The sequence below is a fragment of the Pan troglodytes genome, chromosome 15 (genome assembly GCF_028858775.2).
Source record: "Pan troglodytes isolate AG18354 chromosome 15, NHGRI_mPanTro3-v2.0_pri, whole genome shotgun sequence".
In the NCBI taxonomy this organism is placed as follows: Eukaryota; Metazoa; Chordata; class Mammalia; order Primates; family Hominidae; genus Pan; species Pan troglodytes.
In genome coordinates this window covers 101,837,752-101,864,413 of record NC_072413.2, presented here as the reverse complement: position 1 = coordinate 101,864,413, position 26,662 = coordinate 101,837,752, and the positions used below count along the sequence as shown (strand labels likewise).

Below are 26,662 nucleotides of genomic sequence, written 5' to 3'. Positions count from 1 at the left end.
TGTGCTCCAGGAAGATGGAGGGCAGGGGCGTGTGGGGAATGGTGGGGGCGTGGAGACTAGAGCAGTGGGCTTATAATGAGCTTGGTCCAGGTGGGAGGTGATGGGCCGATGCCTGGAGGTGGCAGGCTGGGTGGAGAGGAGGACGCGGACCAGCGGGAAGGACTTGAGGGGGAGCTGACCAGCCTGCCTCAAATGGACCCTTGCCTGGAGGATATAGGATGCTTTGGTGTGAGGCACGGTAGCTGCCACTGTCTGTGCCCACAGGTCCTGCAGGCAAGAGGGGGGCCCTTGTGCCAATGCTTCCCTTCCTGGAAGAGCAGGCTCATTTGGATCACCTTACCCCGGGGGGCACCTCTCTGAAGAGCCTTGGCAAAACCTGTCCTTTGTCAGGCTTCGTGGGCCAGAAGTACCCCTTCGTGACTCAGGGACATCAGCTGTCAAAGCTGGGGAAACCAAGGCCCAGAGAAGGAGTGCAAGTTGCCTAAGGCCCCACAGGAGGTCAGAAGCAGAGCAGCTAGAATTAGAACTTAAGTATGCCTCTGACTTTCAGCCTAGGATCACTCATTATCTAGAGCCTCCTCTTCTCTCCAAACCCTGCTCCCAGAAGAGGGGTGTCATTAGCCATTCATGCCCAGGTGTGGATCAGTTTAAAAATCCCAGGGACGTCTGTACGCTAAGCCTCCTTGCTCATCACGGCCCAACTACAGAATGCTATTTATGGAACAGCTACCACGTGCCACAAATTGTGCTGGGCGCTTTCCATCCCTCGCATCCGAAAAAGCCCCCCGACACGAGGCAGGCACTATTATCCCTACACTCTCCCATCACAGAGACAAGCACACTACGATGCAGAGAAGATGCGGCTTGTTTAGGATCCCAGGCGAGGGTGTGGCGGAGGCGGTGCTGAACCAAGTCTGTCTAACTGGAAAGTCCACACTCGCAAACACGAGCTCCCGTGGCCTCTGAGGGACAGGGGTGGCTCCCCAGGAATGGGCTGGTGGGAGCTCCCTGGCCTCCTCCCTTGCTCTGCCCCCACTCTGCAGCAGCCAGAAGCCTCTCCGAGAACCAGACAGGCTCCAGACTGACCCTGACCTCGCGGCGGCCTTCTCCACGGGGCCGGCGCTTCCCAGGGCGGCTTACGCCTTCTGTGTCTGGGGCCATCCGCAGACCTTGCCTTCTGATGCCCGTGGGAGTTCGGTGCTGCCGCGGGGAGCACCTCAGTCCCCCTGTCTGCTCTCCGCCGCGGTCCGGGCGAATGGCACCATGTGGGGGGCCCCGAGCGGGTGCCTGCCCCGCTGGCAGCCTTTACTGAGGGTCTGCTCAGGGCCCTGCCCAGGGCTCTGTCACTCCGGCGCTCAGGCCCGAGGGGGCGGCGCCTCTGGAGACGGGACTGCAGGGAGAGACCCAGGCCCTGGAGACGAGGACCGGACACTCCCCGGGGACGCTGGAGCTGGACCTCGAGGGATGCTGGCGCAGGTGGGCACAGGTGGCACAGGTGGGCGCGGGGTTCTAGGCGGGAGATCGCTCGGGCGAAGGCCAAGGCTCGGGAGCTGGTGCGGGGGGCGCGGCCCCGAGAGCCGCGGAAGACGCCGGTGGGGGAGAAGCAAGTGCCAGCCAAGGGCGTCGGGCCGGGGCTGGTTCCGAGCGCGCGGCGTCGGGTCACATGCTCGCTCCGGGGGCCCCCCGCGCCCCTCCCGCTGGCCTCTGGGCCGCAGCCCCACGGCGCGCCGGCAGCCGGGGGTCAGGCCGCGGTCAGAGTGCGGGCGCGCGCCGTCGCCTCAGGGACGCTCCTGGCCCACAGTCGGCCCCCGGGAGCCCGGGTTCGAGTCCCGGCCCTGCCGTGATCGGCTGCGGGACCCGGGCCGGCCCTTCCCTGTTGGGCCTCAGTCCTCCCACCGTCCGCGGTCTTCCCTAGTAGGGGCTCACGCAAGGGCGGAGGAGGCCACCGGTGCCCACTGCGCGTCCGCCCCTCCCCCGCCGCCGGGAGCGCGGACGCGCACGCACCTGGCCGCCGCTGAGAGCGAGGGTAGCGGGCGGAGCCGGGAAGCCCCGCCCCTCTCCCCGCCCCCGCTCCCACCGGACCAATCGGAGGGGGCTACGGGACCCGTGCGGGGCGTCGCGCTGGGGGCGGGGCCTGCGGGGGCTGAAGAGCGAGCCGGGCGGGCGGGCCGGAGGCTGTCGGGCTGGGGCTGAGGCTGAGGTTGAGGCGGCGGCGGCGGCGGCCGGGTGCCCGGGACAGCGACGCAGCGCGCCGGCGGCCGCGACAGGGCCAGCGAGAGCCCCGCAGCCCGCCGCAGCTGCCGCCTCGCCGCGGCCGGGCCGGAGAGCACGGCGGCGGGAGCGCGGCCTTAGGAGGCGGCCGGAGCGGCGGGCACAGCTCGGCGCGGAGCGTCCTGTCAGGCGGCGGCCGAGGGCGTCGCGGACTCTCCCCGCGATGATGCCGGTGGGTGAGGGCGGGCGGGAGGTGGCGGCGGCTTCCTCCGCGGGCCGCTGGCCAAACCTCCTTCCTCCCGCGGCTCCCAGCCCCCGCGGGCCGGTGCGAGGCCGGGCGGGCGGGGAAGGAAGTGGCTGGGCGGGCGCGCCCGGCCGCGGCGCCCCCCAGGCGGGCAGGTGGGGGCGGCGCCGGGCTGTCAGCGCGGGGCCGGGGCCGCCTGCGGGCCCTTCCTGCTCGGCCTCCGCGGCCGTGGGGAGAAGCAGATGCATTTGGGGCCGGTCATCTCCTCGGTCCTCTCCGGTGCGCGGTCGGACGCTGGGGCACAGGTCTGGTGGGTGGCGCAGCTGTGACCCGCCTGAAACGAACGTCCTGGGGTCGCCCTGGGAGTCGGCGGGGTGGGCACCCGCGCCCGGAGTTCCCACACTCTGCAGGCGCATTCCCGTAGCCTTCGCGGTTGTACCGAGGAAAGGTGCCGAGTGCACGGATTTGGAGAGCCATCTTAGGAATTCCCTTTTCCCGTATCTGCAATATTGGTTCGTTTTGCTTTAACTGGTTTGTTCTCCGTGTTCTGAAGGTTGAACGAGGTTCGTTTGTAGTGGTGGTGTCTTTGTCCTGCCCTTAAGGATGCTTTCGCCTAGAAAGACATTGGCCAGTAGATTTGCCATCGTCCTACCGACCCTTCCCTTTACCTATAATCTGAATAGGAGGGGATGCTGAATTCTGATTTTTAAAAATTGGCTTTTTGGGAGGTAAGCATCATGACTTATGAAAAAATGTGGGACTGGTTGTACCCAGTTGGAGAGGTATTGGTTTTCTGAGCGCCTATATCGTAAGTAAAATTCTCCAACACGTTTATAGTAAAGTAACACAGTCATGTTTTTAACCTACAATACTACGTTGAAAATCACATTTCACAGGAAAGTGCAGTTTCCCTGCATTCTCTACTTGAATGTTGCCATTCTGCTATGCTGCACCCAAGGACATTTAGATTAGATCCCCCTTCTTCCTCTTTCATTTCCTTTCTCTTGATAATCTCTTCTCCCCGTTTTTAACGGATTCCAGCATGTTTTGTAGCCGGCTTTCAGCGTTTTCCAAGTCTTAAGATTTGATCTACTTGATCCTTAGGTCTTTCTTTAGCATCAGACTTGTTGGGTTTCTAAACATTTGGTTTTAAATGAATAATTGTCTTGTAATGGAAAGAGAATTGGATGAGCATCAGAAGATCTGGGGTGAAACGCTGGTTCTTCCACTTTTTAGCTATGTGACCTTGAAGAAGTCAAGGTCTTTGAGCCTGGAATTACCTCTAAAGTAGGGATAAAAATGTACCAATATCTGAGCGCTGTCCTGAGGATCAAATAGGATGATGTATCCAAAAGTGATTGTTGAACAGAATGTCATACAAATATTTATTATTCTTAATATGGCTTTGAATTTTCAATTTCTAACTTTAATCTCTATAAGATAAGGCATTTGGAAACTTCCCTCCCTAATTCTCACTAGCTAGATTTTGATGAAAGGCATTATGGTGTTTCAGAATTTTGAAAGTAGTTTTAGTTAAATCCTGTAATAGTTGATTGATGCATTCATACTGTGGTGGCATTGAAGGATATCTAGAAAAATTTTGGCTGGCTTCATCATTGTATAATGTTTAATTATAAATATCCTGCTAAGAAACTTGGCTTACATTTTCCATATGATTCATTCAGACATTTTACCTCTATTCCACGTGATTAGAGTTTTGAGTTCCTACCTTAACAGGTTTCCTTTTTAAGAAGTTTGTTTAGCTGGGAATTGGGACATTTCTTCGGATTTCTCAAAACAATAAAATACTGTTTTTTAAAAAAACAGGTCTATTATCTGTTTAAAACACCGCTTTTGTTTAAAAATGCCTTTTAGAAACAGATGGTATTTCTCTTAGACTCTCATTTATGGCTTTTACTTTGGTATTTCCTTTTTGATCCCTAAAAATACTACTTGTAGGACTGAGTCCTTCCTCTATTAACACAGTTGGAGTTGGTTGTAAATTTAGTAGGAGTTTTCAGAAATGCCATTCTTACTTGGTAATATTTTAAACTATGTATCCAAAAATGTAAATAAGATTTTTCTCGATTTATTGTATATTTGGTATTCATCATGATGATGATGAATCAAAGGAACGTTGGGTCATATTTTGCAGTTTGTGTAGAGCAGCACTGTCCAATAAAAATGTAAAGCAAGCCACAAATGCAATTTTAAGTTTTGTGGTAACTACATGAAACAAGTTGAAAAAGTATTAATTTTAATAGTATCCTTTTATTAACTTAGCATATCCAAAATATTATTATTTTAACACGTATTCAATATGAAAAAATCACTAATGAGATATTGTACATTTTTTCTGGTACTAAGTGTTTGAAATCTGGTGTGAATCCGGTGACAGTTTGCGTTTTACAGCACACCTCAGTTCAGACTAGCACATTTCCAGTGCTCAATAGCTACATGTGCTTAGTGACTACCATATTGGACAACATAGGCTTAGAGTATATTTTATTTTATTTGAAAATTGGCAATTAGTATATAATGTCGTGGTAACTTTTTTCTTTTTTTGTGACAGAGTCTCACTCTGTTGCCCAGGCTGGAGTGCAACATGATCTTGACTCACTGCAACCTCCACCTCCCAGGTTCGAGAGATTCTCCTGCCCCAGCCTCCTGAGTAGCTGGGATTACAGGCACCCTCCATCCTGCCTGGCTAATTTTTGTATTTTTGTAGAAACAGGGTTTCACTATGTTGGGCAGGCTGGCCTTGAACTCATGACCTCAGGTGATCTGCCCACCTTAGCCTCCTAAAGTGCTGGGATTACAGGCATGAGCCACTGTGCCCGGCCATGTGGTAACTTTTAATTAATCACATGGTGTAGTACAGTGCCCAGTCTCTCAGCTGTTGAGAATAAATGAGAGTGAGTGGCCAAATTCTCATCTGACACAATCAAATCTCTGTAGAAGTCTTCTATTTGCTGTCGTACAAAGTGCTGTGACTTTCCACCTTCTCTTTTTTTATTTTTCGAGACAGGGTTTCACTCCTGTTGCCAAGGCTGGAGTGCAATGATACGATCTCAGCTTACGGCAACCTCCGCCTCCTAGGCTCAAGTGATTCTCATGCCACAGCCTCCCGAGTAGCTGGGACCACAGACACACGCCACGGCAAACGGCTAATTTTTGTATTTTTAGTAGAGACGGGGTTTCACCTTGTTGCTCAAGCTGGTCTCGAATTTCTGAGCTTGAGTGATCTGCCCGCCCCAGCCTCCCAAAGTGCTGGGATTACAGGTGTGAGCCACCACTCTGCCCCTGCACCTGGCCTTTCCACTTCTTTTTTTTTTTTGAGACGGAGTCTCGCTCTGTCACCACGCTGGAGTGCAGTGGCATGACCTCGGCTCACTGCAACCTCTGCCTCCTGGGTTCAAGTGATTCTTCTGCCTCAGCCTACCAAGTAGCTCAGACTACAGGCGTGCGCCACCACGCCCAGCTAATTTTTGTATTTTTAGTAGAGATGGGGTTTCACCATGTTGGCCAGGATTGTCTTGATCTCTTGACCTTGTGATCTGCCTGCCTCAGCCTCCCAACGTGCTGGGATAACAGGTGTGTGCCACTGCGCTCTGCCATCCTTTCCACTTTTAAACTAAATTATATTTTGGAATTTTCCCTTATGAAAATAGTATTTTGTTGTTGTTGTTATTGGTAGTCACTCACCTTTTTATCAATGGATGACATTTTAAAAATGTTTTCCCAGGAAAAAATGGTACCATTTAAATAATACTTTTTGTTTAGTCCCTAAGATCTGGCCCTGAAAGCATTTACAAGTTTGATAGAAGTAAGAATTTTAGTAAAAATGGAAAGCCCAATTTAGATTATAGAAAGGATGAAAACTGCCTTGATTCAGCATGATTTATTTATTTATTTTTTTGAGACAGAGTCTCGCTCTGTCACCCAGGCTAGAGTGCAGTGGCAGGATCTCAGCTCACTGCAACCTCTGCCTCCCGGGTTCAAGTGATTCTCGTGCCCCAGCCTCCACAGTAGCTGGGACTACATATGCACACCACCATGCCTGGCTAATTTTTTCAAATTTTTGGTAGAGACAGGGTTTCGCCATGTTGGCCAGGCTGGTCTCGAACTCCTGGCCTCCAGTAGTCTGCCCACCTCAACTTCCCAAAGTGCTGGGATTACAGGCGTGAGCCACCGCACCTAGCTCAGCATCATTTCTTTTTGAAAGAGTGTGGACGTTTTGTAGCTAGTAAAACTTTTCGTGCATAGACGAGATATATGTGGGGAATGTTGCTAAAGATACTTTTTTTTGTTTGTTTTCAGACAAGATCTCACTCTGTTGCCCAGGCTGGAGTGCAGTGGCGCGATCTTGGCTCACTGCAACCTCCGCCTCCCGGGTTCAAGCAATTCTCCCACCATAGCCTCCCAAGGAGCTGGGATTACAGGGGCATGCCACCATGCCTGGCTAATTTTAGCATGTTTAGTAGAGGTGGAATTTCCCCATGTTTGGCCAGGCTGGTCTTGAACTCCTGACCTCAGGTGATCCACCTGCCTCAGCCTCCCAAAGTGGTGGGATTACAGGTGTGAGCCACCGAGCCCAGCCAGCATACTTTTTCTTTTCCAAAAGAGTATCGATGAGTCAAGAAGTGTTCTGTAGCTCTGAAGTGTTTTCTCTTCATAAAGAAGGTACTCTGGGCTTGGTGTGGTGGCTCACGCCTGTAATCCCAGCACTTTGGGAAGCTGAGATGGGCAGATCACCTGAGGTCAGGAGTTCAAGACCAGCCTGCTCAACATGGTAAAACCCCATCTCTACTAAAAATACAAAAATTAGCCAGGTGTGATGGAGGGTGCCTGTAGTCCCAGCTACTCAGGAGACTGAGGCAGAAGAAATACTTGAACCTGGGAGGCGGAGGTTGCAGTGAGCCGAGATAGTGCCACTGCACTCCAGCCTGGGTGACAATGCAAGACTCCCATCTCAAAAAAAAAAAAAAAAAAGGCACTCTGGTGGTGGTGTTTGGTGATGTTAGCAATGGGGCACCTAACTTCTACTAGATGCTGTGAAGTGTGGCTATGATTCTACTTATTTCTGTCCTAGAAGCCCTTTCAGCATGTTTACTGCAGGGTATGGATGACATTAATTTGTTTTTAATATTTAGCTTTCATTAAATATTTACTTATTCTAGGTATTCATTTTCTTCCCAACTATGTAGAAGCATTTTGAGATACTAGAATAGGTTTTTCTCTTTTTTACATAAACAAATAACACGTAATTGACAACAAAACCCTGAACTGGAAGTAGGGTTCTTGCTCCTACTTGTTAGTGAGGACCTTTGGACTTAGTCTCTTCGGGCCTCAGTTTCTCATCTGTAAAATGAGTTGGATGTGGTAATTTTCAGGCATTTATGGTTGGTCCAGTAGCTGATTTATAGCAGATACTTGCATGAAGTTCTCTAATATTCATATTCGCTTCATCAAAGGTTGAGGCAACTTGACACTTGTTTTGGCAGGCTTCTAGTAAACTCTTTCATTTCCGAAGCATCTTTTATGACAGAGCAGATAGTAAGAGCTCAGTAAATGTTTGCTACTATTTTTTAATTAAGAATTAGGTGACTTGATAAGCTTGATTTTACAGCCTAATTCAGTAAACAAACACCAAAGACAGGACAATATTTAAAAAAAAATTTTTTCTTTTTTTTTCTTTTTGAGATGGAGTCTTGACCTGTTGCCCAGGCTGGAGTGCAGTGGTGTGATCTCGGCTCACTGCCATCTCTGCCTACAGGGCTCAAGCGATTCTCCCACCTCAGCGTCCTGAGTAGCTGGGATTACAGGCGCCCGCCACCATGCCTGGCTAATTTTTTTGTATTTTTAGTAGAGATGGAGTTTCACCGTGTTGGCCAGGCTGGTCACAAACTCCTGACTTCAAGTGATCTGCCCGCCTCGGCCTCTCAGAGTGCTGGGATTACAGGCTTGAGCCACCGCGCCCAGCCTAAAAAAAATTTTTTTTTTTGAGACAGAGTTTCGCTCTTGTTGTACAGGCTGGACTGCAGTGGCACCCTCTCAGCCCACTGCAACCTCCGTCTCTTGGGTTAAAGTGATTCTCCTGCCTCAGCCTCCCGAGTAGCTGGGATTACAGGCATGTACCACCATGCCTGGCTAATTTTGTATTTTTAGTAGAGACAGGGTTTCTCCATGTTGGTCAGGCGGGTCTTGAACTCCCGACCTCAGGTGACATGCCGCCTCAGCTTCCCAAAGCGTTGAGATTACAGGCGTGAGCCACTGCTGCTGGCAAAAAAAATTTTTAATTAATATGTTTATATATGTTTCTGAGGTATATGTGATATTTTGTTACATGCATAGAATGTGTAATGATCAAGTCAGGGTATTTGGGATATCCATTGCTTCTAGCACTTACCATTTCCATGTGTTGGGAACATTTCAGTGGCTCTCCTGTTTCAAAATACACAATAATGTTCTTTTCTTTCTTTCTTTCTTTTTTTTTTTTTTTTTTTTTTTGAGAGGAAGTCTCCTTCTGTTGCCCAGGCTGGGGTGCAGGGGTGCCATCTCGGCTTACTGCAACCTCCACCTCCCAGGTTCAAGCAATTTTCCTGCCTCATCCTCCAAAGCAGCTGGGTTTACAGGCATGTGCTTCCACACCCAGCTAATATTTTTGTATTTTTAGGAGAGACAGGGTTTCACCATGTTGGCCAAGCTGGTCTCAAACTCCTGACCTCAAATGATCTGCCCACCTCGGCCTCCCAAAGTGCTGGAATTACAGGCGTGAGCCACTGCGCCCTGCCAAAAAGAGGTAGTTTTTTCCACCTGGAGTTTAGGGACAACTCAGTTTTAAATGTAAATGTGTTAAATGTATTTTCTTCATTCCTTTCTCAGCATCCTACTCTGAACGGTTTTAGGATTAACAGTTTCTTAGGATTTTCAGCAAAATAGGAACTTAAAATATCACTGGGTTATTGTATTGAAGTTATATAACTGGTTGTCAACATGCATTTGTATGTGTTTGCACAGATGGAGAATACTTTCTCAGCAAAAGTGTGGTGGGATTTTGGTGCCTTGAAATGCTGTTGTCATAGTTATTTCACAAACTGTGGTTCTAGGGCTAAACAGAGGAATGGTGGTAATCAGATTCTATTGTGACACTTTCTTGGCTTGATTGCTTTGCTTTATTTCACTGCAGAGATAGCTATATGACTGTTGTTCAGACTAATTGGTAAGCAAAAGCTGCTGTTACTGGATTTTGTAAAATAAAAATCTTTGGTGATATCATATAGAACAATATAAAACTGGAAAATTTAGGTAGTTTTTATTAAAATTTATGACATTTGAAATATTAGTGTACAGTTCAGTACAAGATCTTGTTAGTGGCATTATTGATGTGTTTAGAGAAAATGTTAACTGAGGTTTTAGCAGAATCATGATTTATGCCACATGTTGTAATTGTAATTATCATAGCTCAAGAAAATGCAAACGCCATGTGGTAGGAGCATGCCCAGCATGCTGGGGAGACAAAAGTAGGCCTGTGTGGCTGGAGCAGAGTGAGTAAGGGGGAAAGTGGAGGAGGTGAAGTCAGGTGATGGAGAGAGTAGTGTAGGATTGATCTTGTAGGGCCTTAGAGGCTATTGTAATGACAAAGGAGATAGAAAGATTTTTTTTTTTTTTTTTTTTGAGGCAGAGTTTTGCTCTTGTTGCCCAGGTTGGAGTGCAGTGGCATGATCTTGGGTCACCACAACCTCCACCTCCCAGGTTCAAGGGGTTCTTCTGACTCAGCCTCTCGAGTAGCTGGAATTACAGGCATGCACCACCACGCCCGGCTAATTTTGTATTTTTAGTGGAGATGGGGTTTCTCCATGTTGGTCAGGCTGGTCTCAAATTCCCAATGTCAGGTGATCTGCCTGCCTCAACCCCCCAAAGTGCTGGGGTTACAGGCGTGAGCCACTGTGCCCGGCAAGAGATTTCTTTTATCAGAAATGAAACACAGTGGGCTGGGTGCTGTGGCTCACGCCTGTAATCCCAGCACTTTGGGAGGCTGAGGTGGGCAGATCACAAGGTTAGGAGATCAAGACCATCCTGGCTAACACGGTGAAATCCCGTCTCTACTAAAAATACAAAAAATTAGCTGGGTGTGGTGGCACGTGCCTGTAATCACAGCTACTTGGGAGGCTGAGGCAGGAGAATCGCTTGAACCTGGGAGGCAGAGATTGCGGTGAGCAGAGGTTGCGGTGAGCCGAGATTGCACCGCTGCTCTCCAGCCTGGGTGACAAAGCGAGACTCTGTCTCAAAGAAAAAAAGAAAAAGAAATGAAACACAGTGGTCTGTGTTTATTGCATCATAAGTAGTTCTGAGTAATAGTCATTGCCTAGGTGACTTTACTGTAGCAGGTAAGAGTGCAGACCCTCACCTTATTCTGCTTAAATATGGATGCTGGCATTGCCATTTGTGGGCTCTCTGACCTTAAAGTTACTTGACCCCTCACTTACCTCTGAGTTGAGCATAATAGTAACCTTACATTGTTGGTAGGAGGATCAGATGCATTAGTACAGTGAAAGTTGCCTGGCATGTAGTAAATGCTCAGTAAATATGTTATTTGTAAACTCTGTTATTTCCTCTGGAAAGTTTTCACCGTCTCTGCCTTGGCCAACTCCACCATCAGAGGTGTTCACCCTGCCGTGTCTTTTTCTGGGGAGGGGGATATGGTATAATTCATGTGCTATAAAATTCACCTTTTAATGTGTACAGTTCATTGGTTTTCAGTATATGCACGAGACAACTATTGCCACTGTCTAATTTCAGATTATTTTATTTGGAGGGTCTTTGCAGTAATTGTCTTAGTTGTAATCTTAAACATTTGTTTGTGTGACTGGTTGATTTCTGTTTCTTGTCCTAGACTGTGAGCTTCATGAGAGCAGGAGCTCTCTCTTTTTGTTTCCCATTATACCACTGCCGTTTAGCCCAGCGATTGACACATAGTTGGTGCTAAATAAATATTTGTTGAATGAAGAAAGATATGATGTGGAAGGTCCTGTTGGACCCCATTGTGAAGAGCTGTGTGTGTCTGTGTGTGTGTGTGCGCGCGCGCGCCGTAACAGAGTTAGACTTGATCCTGTAGAGATGATCAGAAACCACCAAATGTTTTTATTGTTGTTATTTACTTTATTTATTTGTTTATTTTGAGATGGAGTCTCACTCTGTCGCCCAGGCTGGAGTGCAGTGGTGCGATCTTGGCTCACTGCAACCTTCGCCTCCTAGGTTCAAGCGATTCTTCTGCCTCAGCCTCCCGAGGAGCTGGGACTACAGGTGTGCGCCACCATGCCTGGCTAATTTTTGTATTTTTATTAGAGATGGGGTTTCACCATGTTGGCCAGGCTGGTCTTGAACTCCTGACCTCAGGTGATCTGTCTGCCTTGGCCTCCCAAAATGCTGGGATTACAGGTGTGAGCCACCATGCCCAGCCAGAAACCACCAAATGTTTTTAAAAAGTGGAGTGATAGAGTCAGGTTTGTATGATAGAAAGATAATTCTAGAGCCAGAATTATTGGAAGAGAGATAGTTGGTGCAGTAAGGAAGATTAAAAATAAACAGGAAGAGTAGTTAGGAAACAAATTGTTGTAGGCCTGACTTGAGGACCTGAAGAAGAGAAAGATCCAGTTGAAAAGCAGTAAATAGATCGGATGGAGAGTGTGTGTATGTGTGCGTGTGAGTGTGTGCATGTGAGGGAGTGAGTGCTTGCGTGCATGCACATGTAAGTGTGTGTGAGAGAGAGAGAGAGAGAGGAAGGAAGGAGGGAGGGAGGGAGATAGCTGGAATTGAGGATAACAGATTTATTGCTTCAGCAGCCAGGCTTGCCTTTCCTTTAAGATAGAAAATACTGCTTGAGAAAGGAGTAAGTTTAAAGGGTTGTGAGAATAAGGAGTTTTATTTTGGCTGTGTGGAGCTTGAGATAGATCCCTGCCATGTCCAGAAAGATGTTATCCTTAAATTTTAAGGTAAAATAGATATGTTAAATAAAACTTTTTGCCTATGTTCAGTGGCTTTAGCATAGTGGGTTCTGGATTGCTGCCTGGGCATCTGCAGCACCCACACACGTCCTCCCTGTGTTTCCGGTTTGCCTGATGAGCGTCACCCTGAGCCCACTGGACCAAGGTTCTCAGGGCAGGGACTGGACTCGCTTTGTCCATCTTTGTGCTTCAGGCACCTGGCAGAGTTTATATGTACACTTTTTGTAGAGGTGTAATTTCTGTCTATGTTGATTTCTTGTGTCCTGCTTTTTACTCAGTTGCAAGTTTGTATTTCTATCCAATGACATTCTTGAAAATAGTATCAGTAAATAATAGTCAACATCACAAATTACCAAAGTATAAACAGAGATTTTTGTGATAGAGCTAGTATTTGTGATGGGAAATACAGATGTGAAAGTGTAGAGCATAGTGGTTATCAGCAAGTCCAGACCCGAGACTGTATATTCTGGCTTTGCCTCTTACTAACTCTGTGACTTTGGACAATTTTTTTTTTTTTCTGAGACAGACTCTTGCTCTGTTGCCCAGGCTGGAGTGCGATGGCGCTATCTTGGCTCACTGCAACCTCCGCCTCCCAGGTTTGAGTGATTCTTCTGCCTCAGCCTCCTGAGTAGCTGAGATTACAGGTGCGTGCCACCACGCCCAGCTAATTTTTTTTATCTTTAGTAGAGATGGGGTTTCACCATGTTGGCTAGGCTGGTCTCAAACTCCTGACCTCATGATCCGCCTGCCTCTCCCTCCCAAAGTGCTGGGATTACAGGCATGAGCCACAGCGTCCAGCCAACTTTGGACAAATTGTTTAACCCCTTTGTGCCTTATTTTCCTATTTGTAAAAATGGGTTTAATAACACTATATTTCATGATACTGTTAGGATTGTCAGGTGCTTAGAGCATTGTCTGTTACCATATGTAATAAGTAGTTAGGGGCTGGGCATGGTGGTTCACGCCTGTAATCTCAGCACTTTGGGAGGCCAAGGCAGGCGGATCACCTGAGGTCAGGAATTCGAGACCAGCCTCGCCAACATAGTGAAACCCCATCTCTACTAAAAATATAAAAATCAGCCAGGCGTGGTGGCGGGCGCCTGTAATCTCAGCTATTTGGGAGGGTGAGGCAGGAGAATTGCTTGAGCCTGGGAGGCGGAAATTGCAGTGAGCTAAGATCGTGCCTCTGCACTCCAGCCTGGGCAACAAAGTGAGACTGTGTCTTAAAAAAAAAAAAAAGTCAGTAGGCCAGGCGCCATGGCTTACATCTGCAATCCCAGCACTTCAGGAGGCCAAGGTGGAAGGATTGCTTGAGGCTAGGAGTTTGAGACTAGACAGGGCAACATAGTGAGACCCTGTCTATATTAAAAAAGATTCAAGGCCAGGCACAGTGGCTTACGCCTGTAATCCCCGCACTTTGGGAGGCCGAGGCGGGCGGATCACGAGGTCATGAGATCGAGACCATCCTGGCTAACACAGTGAAACCCCGTCTCTACTAAAAAATACAAAAAATTAGCTGGGCGTGGTGGCGGGCGCCTGTAATCCCAGCTACTCAGGAGGCTGAGGCAGGAGAATGGTGTGAACCCAGGAGGCAGAGCTTGCAGTGAGCCGAGATCGTGCCACTGCACTCCAGCCTGGGCGGCAAAGCGAGACTCCGTCTCAAAAAAAAAATTAAAAATTAGCAGGACATAGTGGCATGCCTTTGTAGACCCAGCAACTCAGGAGGCTAAGGCACTAGGATCTCTTGAACCCAGAAGTTGAGGCTGCAGTGAGGTATGATCACACCACTGTACTTCAGCCTGGGCAACAGAGCAAGACCTGGTCTCTTTAAAAAAAAAAAAAAAAAAAATGCTGGGCGCAGTGGCTCATGCCTGTAATCCCAGCACTTTGGGAGGCTGAGGTGGGAGGATTGCTTGAGCCCAGGAGTTTAACACCAGCTTGGCCATCATGGCAAAACTCCATCTCTACCAAAATAATACAAAAATTAGCTGGACATGGTGGCTGACACCAGTGGTCCCAGCTACTCAGGAGGCCAAGGTAGGAGGATCGCTTGAGCCTGGGAGGTGGAGGTTGCAGTGAGCCGTCTTCATGCCATTGTACTCCAGCCTGGCAGAGTACAGGCTGTACAGAGTACAGACAGATCCTGTCTAAAAGAAAAAAAAGAGCAAATGTTTACTGAGTACTTTAAGTTTTCTCCAGCAACCATGAGGCTTCTTAGCAAACAAGATTCAGTCAGAAAAGGATCACAATTACCCTATTACTCTGAGGCAGAATGCTTGTGCCCTTCATGCTGAGAGTAGCTAGGTGGTTAATTGCAAAATCTATTAAGTTAATATGGACAGAGAGAGAATAGTTTGCTTTTCTTAGAAATCAAAGTTTAGCCGGTGCGGTGGCTCACGCCTGTAATCCCAGCATTTTGGGAGTCCGAGGCGGGTGGCTTACCTGAGGTCAGGAGTTCAAGATCAGCCTGACCAACATGGTGAAACCTCATCTCCACTAAGAATACAAAAAAAATAGCCAGGCATGGTGGTGGGTACCTGTAATCCCAGTTACTCAGGAGGCTGAGGGAGGAGAATCACTTGCACCCGGAGGGCGGAGGTTGCGGTGAGTCGAGATTGCTCCATTGCCCTCCAGCCTGGGCAACATGAGCGAAACTCGGTCTCAAAAAAAAAAAAAAAAAAAAAAAAAGACATTAAAATTTACCTTCCCTGTGCAGTGCTTTCTGTTTTCCAGACCTGACTCAGAACCAGAATAAGGTTCACTTCATGCAGTGTCCTATCAGTCAGCTGAAAAGCCCTTCTTGGGGTCTCTACCTCGATGGCATCTTCCATCTTGTATGAAATGCCTCTCCCCTTCTTGTGCTTTATTCCTCTTTGTAGTACTTACTAGTTTTTGAGACAGAGTCTCACTCTGTCACCGAGGCTAGAGTGCACTGGCATGATCTTGGCTCACTGCAACCTCTGCCTCCTGGTTTCAAGCGATTCTCGTGCCTCAGCCTCCCAAGCAGCTGGGACCACAGGCGTGTGCCACCATGCCCAGCTAGTTTTTTGTATTTTTAATAAAGACGGGGTTTCGCCATGTTGGTCAGGCTGGTCTTGAACGTCTGGCCTCAAGTGATCCACACGCCTTGGCCTCCCAAAGTGCTGGGATTACAGGTGTGAGCCACCACGCCCAGCCAGTTCCTCTTTGTAGTACTTATATCAGCCTGGTGTTTATTTGTGGAAGCACCATGAAAGCAGAGTTTTGTTTTCTTTTCCCACTGCAGTATCCTTGGCACTTAGGACATTGTTGGTCTCTGGTAGGCATTTAACATGTACTTGCTTACTGAAGGAACTCAGCACGCCTTTAGGATTCATCATTTACATGCTGGGCCAGCCATTGCTTTCGGTGAGCTCACATTGTCGAGAACAATCATGTAACTAAAACATGCCATTCCAAAAGATAAAAGTCAGGATACAAGGTGCAGCAGAGTACGGTGGCAGAGAGGTCTTCTCAACCTCAGGATGTTGGGAAGTTTCACAGAGGAGGCAACATTTGAGTGGGGTTTGGAAGATTGAGGAAGAGGGAGTGAAGGTGATAGGGAAGGACTTTTAGGTAGAAGGATTTTATTTTATTTTTTATTTTTTTGAGATGGAGTCTCGCTCTGTCACCCAGGCTGGAGTGCAGTAGTGCGATCTTGTCTCACTGTAACCTCCGCCTCCCAGGTTCAAGTGATTCTCATGCCTCAGCCTCCCCAGGAGCTGGGATTACAGGTGTGCACAACAACACCCAGCTAATTTTTGTATTTTAGTAGAAACAGCGTTTCACCATGTTGGCCAGGCTGGTCTTAAACTCCTGACCTCAGGTGATCCACTCGCCTCGGCCTCCCAAAGTGCTGGGATTACAGGCATGAGCCACCACGCCTGGCCAGGTAGAAAGATTGACATGCAGAATGTTGAGGTCAGAATCAGCATGGTATGTTGAGGGAAGTTGCCTAGGATATGAGGCCAAAGGAGGTAAGAGGAAGGGGATGAGGCTGGAAAAGTGGTAGAAGCCAGATGTGAGGGAAGTGTATTACCTACATAAGAATTTGAACCTGTTCCTGAGAAAGATATGAAAATATTGAAGGATTATTTTAATGTTAAAATATGAGTTACCATTTTAGCCATTTTTAAGTGTACAGTTCTGTGGCATTAAGTACATTCACATTGTTTAGCAACCATTATCACCATCTACCTCCAGAACGTTTTTATCTGCATCTTCTCAAACTGAAACTACGGTTGATGGATCTTTTTTTTTTTTTCTTTTTGGAGACATAATCTCGCTCTGTCACCTAGGCTGGAGTGCAGTGGCACGATCTCGGCTCACTGCAGCCGCTGCCTCCCAGGTTCAAGTGATTCTCGTGCCCCATCCTCCCAAGTAGCTGGGATTACAGGCGCCCATCACCACACCCAGCTAATTTTTGTATTTTTAGTAGAGACGAAGTTTCGCCATGTTGGCCAGGCTGGTCTCGAACTCTGACCTCTGGTGATTCTTCCCCCTGCACCCCGCCCCCCCTTGGCCTCCCAAAGTGCTGGGATGCTGGGATTATGGGCGTGGGCCACCATGCCCAGCTGACGGATCTTAAGCTGAGATGTAAAGTGCTGCAATTTAAGTTAAAATTGATACCTTTAAGTGTCTGGAGTTGAAGAGAGTAGTCCCTTACAATAGTCAAGGCAGAGAAGGGTCTCTGAGTGATCAAAATAGTTGTCAAGGAACTTGGCGTTGAAACTGAATTCAGTTTGTAGACTTCCTCAATCCTTCACATAACCTTTATTCTTACATGTTACACAGTTCTAATTTACGAGGCTTCTAAGTCATTAGAAGCTGCATCTGAGATTACTAGAGGGGTAGTCGTTGGCAGACAGACTGGCTGGAGAGTGTGGTCTCAGACTGGAAATCATACAGAGGTATAGCTTCAAGCACAACCTGAGGTTGAGGTCTGAAGGTGGGCAGCCTGACCTTAGTCATCCCAACAATTGTCACAATTACAGATGACAGATTACACATAGGGTAGTAGTTAAAGTTCCTCATGATGACTGAGTCATCAAGAAAACAGTAAATAATATCAATGATGTAGACAGCAACTCGATACATTTTAGATGAGCTGTGTGCAATAGAAACATAACTTTTTTTTTTTTTAAGAGATAGGGTCTTGCTTTGCTGCCCAGGCTGGAATGCAGTGACAGACTTACTGTAAAGTCCTGGACTTAAACTCCTGGACTCAAACAATCCTCCTGCCTCAGCCTCCTGAGTAGCTGGGACTACAGGTGCACGCCACCATCCCTGGCTAATTTTTGGTGGTGTTTTTTTTTGTGATGGATTCTTGCTCTGTCACCCAGGCTGGAGTACAGTGGCATGGTCTCGGCTCACTGCAACCTCCGCCTCCCAGGTTCAAGTGATTCTCCTGCCTCAGCCTCCCAAATAGCTGGGACTACAGCCATGTGTCACCATGCCTGGCTAATTTTTCTACTTTTAGTAGAGACGGGGTTTCACCATGTTGGCCAGGTTGGTCTTGAACTCCTGTCCTCAAGTGATCCACCCACCTTGGCCTCCCAAAGTGCTGGGATTATAGGCGTGAGCCACTGCGCCCGGCCACAATTTAAAATTTTCTAGGAGCCTCTTTAAAAAGGCAAAAGAGGCCGAGCATGGTGGCTCACGCCTATAATCCCAGCACTTTGGGAGGCTGAGGCGGGTGGATCACTTGAGGTCAGGAGTTAGAGACTAGCCTGGCCAACATGGGGAAACCCTCTCGGTACTAATAATACAAAAATTAGCCGGGTGTGGTGACAGGCGCCCTGTAATGCCAGCTACTGGGGAGGCTGAGATACGAGAATCACTTGAACCTGGGAGGCAGAGATTGCAGTGAGCTGAGATCGCACCACTGCACTCCAGCCTGGGTGACAGAGTGAGACTCTGCCTAAAAAAAAAAAAAAAAGTGAAAGAATGAAGTTGAAATTAATTTTAATATATTTTATTTAACTCATTATATAAAAAATATTACTTGAGGCTGGGCGTAGTGGCTCATGCCTGTAATCCCAGCATTTTGGGAGGTCGAGGTGGGCAGATCATGAGGTCAGGGGATCGAGACCATCCTGACTAATGTGGTGAAACCCCATCTCTACCAAAAATACAAAACATCAGCTGGGCGTGGTGGCACACGCCTGTAGTCCCAGCTACTTGGCAGGCCAAGGCAGAAGAATCACTTGAACTCGGGAGGCGGAGGTTGCAGTGAGCCAAGATCGTGCCGTTGCACTCCAGCCTGGGCGACAGAGTGAGACTTCGTCTCAAAAAAAAAAAAAAAAATTACTTGAGTATGTAGTTAATATTAAAACATCATTAGTGGGGTAGTTTACATTCTTTTTTTTAATACTAAGTCTCTCAAATTTTAGAACATATTTTACGTATATGGCACAACTCATTTGGCTTAACCATACCCCAGGTTCTCAATAGCCATGTGTGCCAGTGGCCATCATATGCACAACACAATTTCAGATTTTGCCTGAGATGGAAGGGTTAAATCCCCAGCCATTCAGAGAATGCTGCCATTCATAAGAATTAATTCCTTAAGGATTATAGATGGCTGGGGTTTTATTATAGTAGTTTTCAGTTATGAATACTTGGTTTGTATGTTTGGAAAACTACTGGGAGGCAGTAAAGAGTACAGATTTTGGAACAGACTATCTGGGTTTGAATCTCAACACTGTCTTTTCCTAGCCCTGTAATCTTGGGTGAGTTACTTAATTTCTCTGCGTCTCAGTTTCCTCATCTATAAAATGGAGGGCATAGTAGTACCTACCTCATTAGGTTTTACGAGTTTTAAATGAGTTGTTACATAAAAAGAACCTAAAAGAGGCTGGGCAAGGTGGCTCACTCCTGTAATCCTAGCACTTTGGGAGGCTGAAGTGGGGAGGTCACCTGAGGTCAGGAGTTTGAGGCCAGCCTGGCCAACTTGGTGAAACCCCATCTGTACTAAAAATATAAAAATTAGCCGGGCATGGTGGTATGTGCCTGTAATCCCAGCTACTCGGGAGGCTAAGGCAAGAGAATCAGTTGAACTCGGGAGGCAGAGGTTGCAGTGAGCTGAGATTGCACCACAGCGCTCCAGCCTGGGTGACAAGAGTGAGATTTCATTTCAAATAAATAAATAAATAAAATAAAAATAAAAATACAGGCCAGGCGTGATGGCTCATGCCTGTAATCCCAGCACTTTGGGAGGCCAAGGTGGGTGGATCATGACATCAGGAGATGGAGACCATCCTGGCCAACACGGTGAAACCCTGTCTCTACTAAAAATACAAAAATTAGCTGGGCATGGTGGCGTGCATCTGTAGTCCCAGCTACTTGGGAGGCTGACTCGGGAGAATCGCTTGAACCGGGGAGGTGGAGGTTGCAGTGAGCTGAGATCGTGCCAGTGCACTCCAGCCTGGTGACAGAGGGAGACTGCGTTTAAAAAAAAATAGTAAAATATTTAGCCAGGTGTGGTGGTGCTCACCTGTAGTCCCCAGCTACTTTAGAGGCTGAGGTGGGAGGAATGCCTGAGCCCAGGAGTTTGAGGCTGCATTGAGCTGTGATGGTATCACTGAACTCCAGCCTAGGTGGCATAGTGAGACCCTTGTGTATAGTAACTATACACTATAGATGTGTGTTTTTATCCTCAAAATATTTATTACCTTTAAAATGTCAGGCTGGATATGGGTGGCTCACTCTTGTAATCCCATCATTTTGGGAGGCCAAGGCAGGAGGGTTGCTTGAGGCCAGCAGCAGTCTGAGACCAGCCTGGGCAACAACATAGAAAGACCTTGTCTGTATTAAAAAAAAAATTTTTTTTTAAACATTAAATTATTTTGATTCACTATAGTTCAAAGACATTCTTGCTTTAGAGATTGCTTAATTTCACATAGGCATTTAGCAAGTTTTCACAGGTGAAGAAAAAAATGTTGAAGTGTCATTTTGTGAGGATGCTTTCTAATTGATGTCTTTAGGTAACTAGTTTCCTTGTTCGCTGCAACATTAACAAGCACAGCAGTAGTGTGATTAAATAAAGGATTAGATTTATAATTAAAATTAGAAAAATTTTGAGAGGATGGTTTTTATCAGCATTTAATTAATACTGTTACAATTAAGCCACTCTTTCTCTCTGAAACACTTTAGAATCCTACTATGTCTGGGGAGACTTCATGGTTTTATCTTTTTTTGCAGTCAGTATATTTAACACACTGGATTATTTTGAGAGTCTCCACTTCTTTGTTAATAGAGTAGAAAAGAGTAGCAAAAGTAAAATAAAAATATAAAAAGATTACTATTTAGTACTTGGAAGACAGGTAAGAGGAGGACCTTTATCACCTTATAGAATGAAGACGCATGGCTGGAAACAACCAAATCTTCATATGGTTCTTTGAATGTCAAGTTTTTGGCACAGAAGAAAGCAGCTCCTAGTGGGGGATTCTTCAGTCCTGCTTTCATCTGCCGTTGATTGGCAGTCCGGCCCTGCTGTTTCCAGTCTGTCCTGTCTTCTTGGGACATAATCTGCCCACCCTCTCATTCCATCTGTGGCTTACTCCTTTCTGTCTTAACCTTCCGTGGCGTCCTTTGGGAAGTCTTTCCTGTTGGAGCAGGCAGCCCTTCTGTGGGATCTCGTGGCATTCTGCAGTTCTGTACCATAGTTTTCTGCTGTCCTTTCTCTGTGTCTGCTCCAAGTTTAGTGAGGGCAGAAGTTGGCTCAGAGCCTGGCCCAGGGCCAAGCTGGGCTGAGTAAAATTTTCCTAAATGAATGAATGAGTGATCCTGTAAATGTAACCAATTTATGTTACATAAAAGGTAACACTGCCTTACACTATGGGTTTTGGCTTCTTGCACTTTTTTTTTTTTTTTTGGAGACAGAGTTTCGCTCTTGTTGCCCAGGCTGGAGAGCAGTGGCGTGATCTCGGCTCACTGCAGTCTCTGCCTCCCAGGTTCAAGTGATTCTCCTGCCTCTGCCTCTCAAGTAGCTCGGATTACAGGCGCCTGCCACCATGTCTGGCTAATTTTTTTGTATTTTTAGTAGAGTTGGGGTTTCACCATTTTGGCCAGGCTGGTCTCGAACTCCTGACCTTGGGTGATCCACCCACCTCGGCCTCCTACAGTGCTGGGATTACAGGCATGAACCACTGCACCCGGCCGTGCTTTTTATACTGCCATGTCTTGCCATAAAACAAAAACCTTAGAGCCCAATTTTAGTCTCTTTGTGTGGTTGGTTATTTGCCTCTGGAATTGAACAAACTCTTAAAAATCACTCTTAATAGAGAATACCTTATGGTCCAATTGGTTTCTTGTCCTTTTTGAGAGTTGCTAGTTGTTAGATACTAAGGCTTCTGTGGGATAACTAGGAGAGGAAAATGCTGTTTTTATAATAGCAATAGTAGCTGCTTATACTTTTGGTAATAAAGTCACAGTAGCTAAGTTCCATGATTAAATGTAATGGAAAAATGAACCTCAGTGTTTTGTTAGCTTTTTTTGTTAGGTGACAACCAATTGTTATCGAAGTCTCTTAAGCTGAAGCTTTATGGTTAATGATATACTATATCATATCTATATCTATATATCTATAGTATTATATATACTATATATACACTATATATCTATAGTATTATATATATCATACACCAGATATCACACTATAGATCTATAGTGTGATATATACTATATCATACTATAACTTTCTAGCAGTTTGTGATGTATTGGCTAATATTCAGAGGAGAAGTCTGGTGCTAGGAATTACTGAAACCAAAATTTTACACTACCATGAGATAAGAAATGGGTTTCTCAATGTTTTTGGAGGCTCTACTACACATCTAGATTTTTGCAAAATCTCATTGCTTTCACATTCCACTCTCCACCCCAAAAAGTATCTAGTATAGTCTTTTTTTTGGAGTCTCGCTCTGTCGCTTGGGTTGGAGTGCAGTGGCGCAATCTCTGCTCACTGCAAGCTCCACCTGCCGGGTTCACACCATTCTCCTGCCTCAGCCTCCTGAGTAGCTGGGACTACAGGTGCGTGCCACCACATCTGCCACCACACCTGGCTAATTTTTTGTATTTTTAATAGAGACGAGGTTTCACCGTGTTAACCAGGATGGTCTCGATCTCCTGACCTCATGATCCACCCGCCTCGGCCTCCCAAAGTGCTGGGATTACTGGCGTGCGCCACCGTGCCCAGCCTTAATCTACTTTTTTTTGCCTTTTTTTTTTTTGAGACGGAGTTTCGCTGTGTCACCCAGGCTGGAGTGCAGTGGCATGATCTCCGCTCACTGCAAGCTCTGCCTCCCGGGTTCATGCCATTCTCTTGCCTCAGCCTCCCCAGTAGCTGGGACTACAGGCGCCTGCCACCACACCCAGCTAATTTTTTTTTGTATTTTTAGTAGAGACAGGGTTTCACCTTGTTAGCCAGGATGGTCTCTATCTCCTGACCTTGTAATTCCCGCCTCGGCCTCCCAAAGTGCTGGGATTACAGGCATGAGCCACTGCACCTGGCTTTTTTTTTTTTTTTTTTTTTTTTTTTTTTTTTGGTAGAGACAGGGTCTAGCTGTGTTGCCCAGGCTGGTCTCAACCTCCTGTCTTCCCCACTGTGCATGGCCTATACCTACCATAATCTAAACTTAACTGCTTTGTACTTTTGTTTTGAAATTTTCAATGTATTTCTTGTGATTTGAAGCTTTATTAGTTTGTCATAAAACCATAATTTATGAACTCTCTTACTATAAAGCGAGGAGAAATCCAGACTAATAACTGCTAAGATCCTTTGTAATGCTGACTTCTCGTGGTAATACCTGAGTAGACCTCTTTATGTGAAAGCCCTGTTAGGGAAGCTCCTGGTGAAGCAGGTGGGTTTCAAGTTTGAATTGTGTATGCATCCTGAGATCCAGAAAGGTCAAGTGGCCTGGGCTGAGCGGGAAGTAGTTATATCCTGGGTGTTAAATCTATAAAGGCTTACTTTGAAGATATTGCGAGTTTGGTTCCAGACTACTTTAATAAAGCAAATAATCGCAATAAAGTGAGTCACACAAATTTTTTGGTTTCTCAGTGCATATAAGTTATGTTTGGCCGAGTGTGGTGGCTCGCAGCTGTAATCCCAACACTTTGGGAGGCCAAGGCGGGTGGATCACCTGAGGTCAGGAGTTTGAGACAAGCCTGACCAACATGGTGAAACCTGTCTCTACTAAAAATACAAAAACTAAAAATAATAATAAAAATAAAAATACAAAAATTAACCAGGCCTGGTGGTGGGCACCTGTAATTTCAGCTACTCTGGAGGCTGAGGCATGAGAATCACTTGAACCCGGGAGGCGGAGGTTGTAGTGAGCCAAGATTGTGCCACTGTACTCCAGCCTTGGCGATAGAGCGAGACTCTGTCTCAAAAAAAAAAGAAGGAAAGAAAAAATCACTGTCTACAGTGTTGTTTAGTGTAGTCACCTTCGTCAGTGATTGTAGCTGGATCTTCTGGATAACTTGCCGCAGCTTTTCTGTCATTACTTGTTGTTTCACCTTGCACTTTTATGATACAGAGATGACTTCTTTCCTTGAAGCTCATGAACCAACCTCTGCTAGCTTCCAACTTTCTTTTGCAGCTTCCTCACCTTTCTCAGCCTTCATAGAATTGAAGAGAGGGCCTTGCTCTGGATTAGGCTTTGGCATAAGGGAATGTTATAGCTCGTTTTATTGATCCAGACTACTAAAACTTTCTCCATATCAATACTAAGGCTGTTTCAGGCTCTTATCATTTGTGTGTTCACTGGGTAGCACTTTTAATTTATTTTAGGAAGTTTTCCTTTGCATTCACAACTTGGCAAGAGACGTAGCTTTCAGCCTATCTCAGCTTTTGACATTCCTTCCTCTTAAGGTTAATCATTTCTAGCTTTTGATTTAAAGTGACAGACATGGTCACTTTCCTTTCACTTGAGCACTTAGAGGCCACTGTAGGGTTATTAATTGGCCTGATTTCAATAATGTGTCTCAGGGAATAGGGAGGCTCGAGAAAGGGAGAGAAATGGGGGAATGGCCAGTTGGTGGAACAGTCAGAACACACACAACACTTACCAGTTAGGTTTGCTGTTCTATGTGGGTGTTATTTGTGGTGCCCCAAAGCAATTACAATAGTAACGTTAAAGACCACTGATCACAGATCACCATAGGAAATATAATAATAATGAAAAAGTTTGAAATATTGAGAGAATTGTGACACATGGGTGAGCACATGCTGTTGGAAAATGGCACCAGTAGACTTGCTTGACACAGGGTTGCCACAGCCCGTCAATTTGTAAAAAAAATGCAATATCTGCAGAACTCAATAAAGCAAAGCACAATAAAACAAGATATGCCTGTACTTTCAACAAATATGTTTGTGCTCTGACTAAATGCCAGGGCATTGTGAAAGATGTGATGGCCCAGTAGGGAAGATAAATGTAGTACAAAGAAAGTGACATACAACAAATATTTATTACCCTTTTATTATATACCCACATGATCATAGGCACTGTGGACTTAAAGACACTCATTTGCTGTCTCCTTTTTTTTTTTTTTTTTGAGGCGGAGTCTCGCTCTGTCGCCCATGCTGGAGTACAGTGGCGTGATCTCAGCTCACTGCAACCTCTACCTCCCAGTTCAAGCGATTCTCGTGCCTCAGCCTCCAGAGTAACTGGGACTACAGGTGCGCACCACCACGTCCAGCTAATTTTTGTACTTTTTTAGTAGAGATGGGATTTCACCATATTGGCCAGGCTAGTCTCGAACTCCTGACCTCGTGATCCGCCCACCTCAGCCTCCCAAAGTGCTGGGATTACAGGTGTGAGCCACAGCACCCAGCCTAATAATGCCTGTCTCTAAATAAATTATGATGTGATCATATAGAGAAATAGCCTTAAAAAAGAGAATGAGGGCTGGGTATATGTATATTAATTTGTAAAAATAAGAAAGATACTTTAAAAAACAGGATTTCTGGCAGGCTTGAAAGTTGTTATACATGGAAAGTGATCAGCACAAAGTCCAGCATATAGTAAATGTCAATAAGTGGGTGCTATTACTGTTATTGTTGGAGGTGGCAGTCAAGGAGGAGGAAGACTGCTAGACTGAATAATTTTGATGGTTGAAATTTGGTTCTGGGGTTTAGAATTTCCAAGGTCATTTGATTCCCCAGGTATAAGATCTTGGTGACAAGGTGGGGTCCAGAGCCCATGAGTTTTGGCTGGCCTTCTGTGAAGGAAGCAAAATGTAGACCAAAGCTAGGTCCAGTGTGCAAGTCGTATGTGAACACTGTTCTCCCTTCTTCTCCATCCCTCCCCTTCTCCTTTGAGAATAACACTGTCCAGCTCACCTTGATGGAGGGAGAGCAGTGGCCTGCCAAATTGTCCCTGTTGTTTTTTTTTTTCTTTTTTTTGAGACAGAGTCTCGCTGTGTCACCCAGGCTGAAGTGCAGTGGCGCGATCTCAGCTCACTGCAACCTCCGCCTCCTGGGTTCAAGCGATTCTCCTGCCTCAGCCTCCCAAGTAGCTGGGACCTACAGGCACCCGCCACCACGCCCAGCTAATTTTTTGTATTTTTAGTAGAGACAGGGTTTCACCGTGTTACCCAGGATGGTCTCGATCTCCTGACCTCATGATCTGCCTGCCTCAGCCTCCCAAAGTGCTGGGATTACAGCTGTGAGCCACTGTGCCCGGCCAAATTGTCCCTGTTCTAAGAGACTTAGGGATCCTTATGGGCAATGTGATATAGTAGGCTTTTGGGGTCATCCCTGGGTTTAGATTCTGATCCCCAGCAAGGTGTCAAGCATCTCTTGAGTCTGCTTCTCCATCTGTAACGTGGGGATGATATGACCTACCTCATTCATTTGCATGTCATAAATGGTTCTTTTCCTTGTTCCTGTTCAATGCAGGAAGGATTAGGAAATACTTTTTTTTTTTATTTTCTCGAGATGGAGTCTTGCTCTGTCTCTCAGACTGGAGTGCAATGGTGCAATCTCAGCTCACTGCAACCTCTGCCTCCCAGGTTCAAGTGATTCTTTTGCCTCAGCCTCCCCAGTAGCTGGGATTACAGGCGTGCGCCACCACACCTGGTTAATTTTTTGTATTTTTAGTAGAAATGGGGTTTCACCATGTTGGCCAGGCTGGTCTTGAACTCCTGACCTTGTGATCCACCTGCCTTGGACTCCCAA

The 26,662-nt window shown here is 46.6% G+C and overlaps 1 protein-coding gene across 16 annotated transcripts in view; it reads left to right on the top strand.

Moving 5' to 3' along the window:
• The first annotated feature begins 1,016 nt into the window (after window positions 1-1,016).
• PPP1R13B (protein phosphatase 1 regulatory subunit 13B) overlaps window positions 1,017-26,662 on the top strand; it is a 110,290-nt gene continuing 84,644 nt past the window's right edge. For 5 of the 16 annotated variants that reach the window (XR_010151287.1, XM_054665824.2, XM_054665827.2 and 2 more), the window contains exon 1: window positions 1,017-1,476. Coding sequence is in view for 9 of the 16 variants with exons in the window: in XM_054665824.2 (XP_054521799.1) it covers window positions 1,264-1,476 (213 nt within the window). In the remaining 7 variants the exon portion in view is untranslated. Of the gene's footprint in view, window positions 1,477-2,172; window positions 2,444-2,816; window positions 2,968-9,608; window positions 9,678-10,818; window positions 10,846-26,662 lie in introns of those variants that run through there. The other 11 variants (XM_054665825.2, XM_063793910.1, XM_063793909.1 and 8 more) reach the window with 8 other exon arrangements.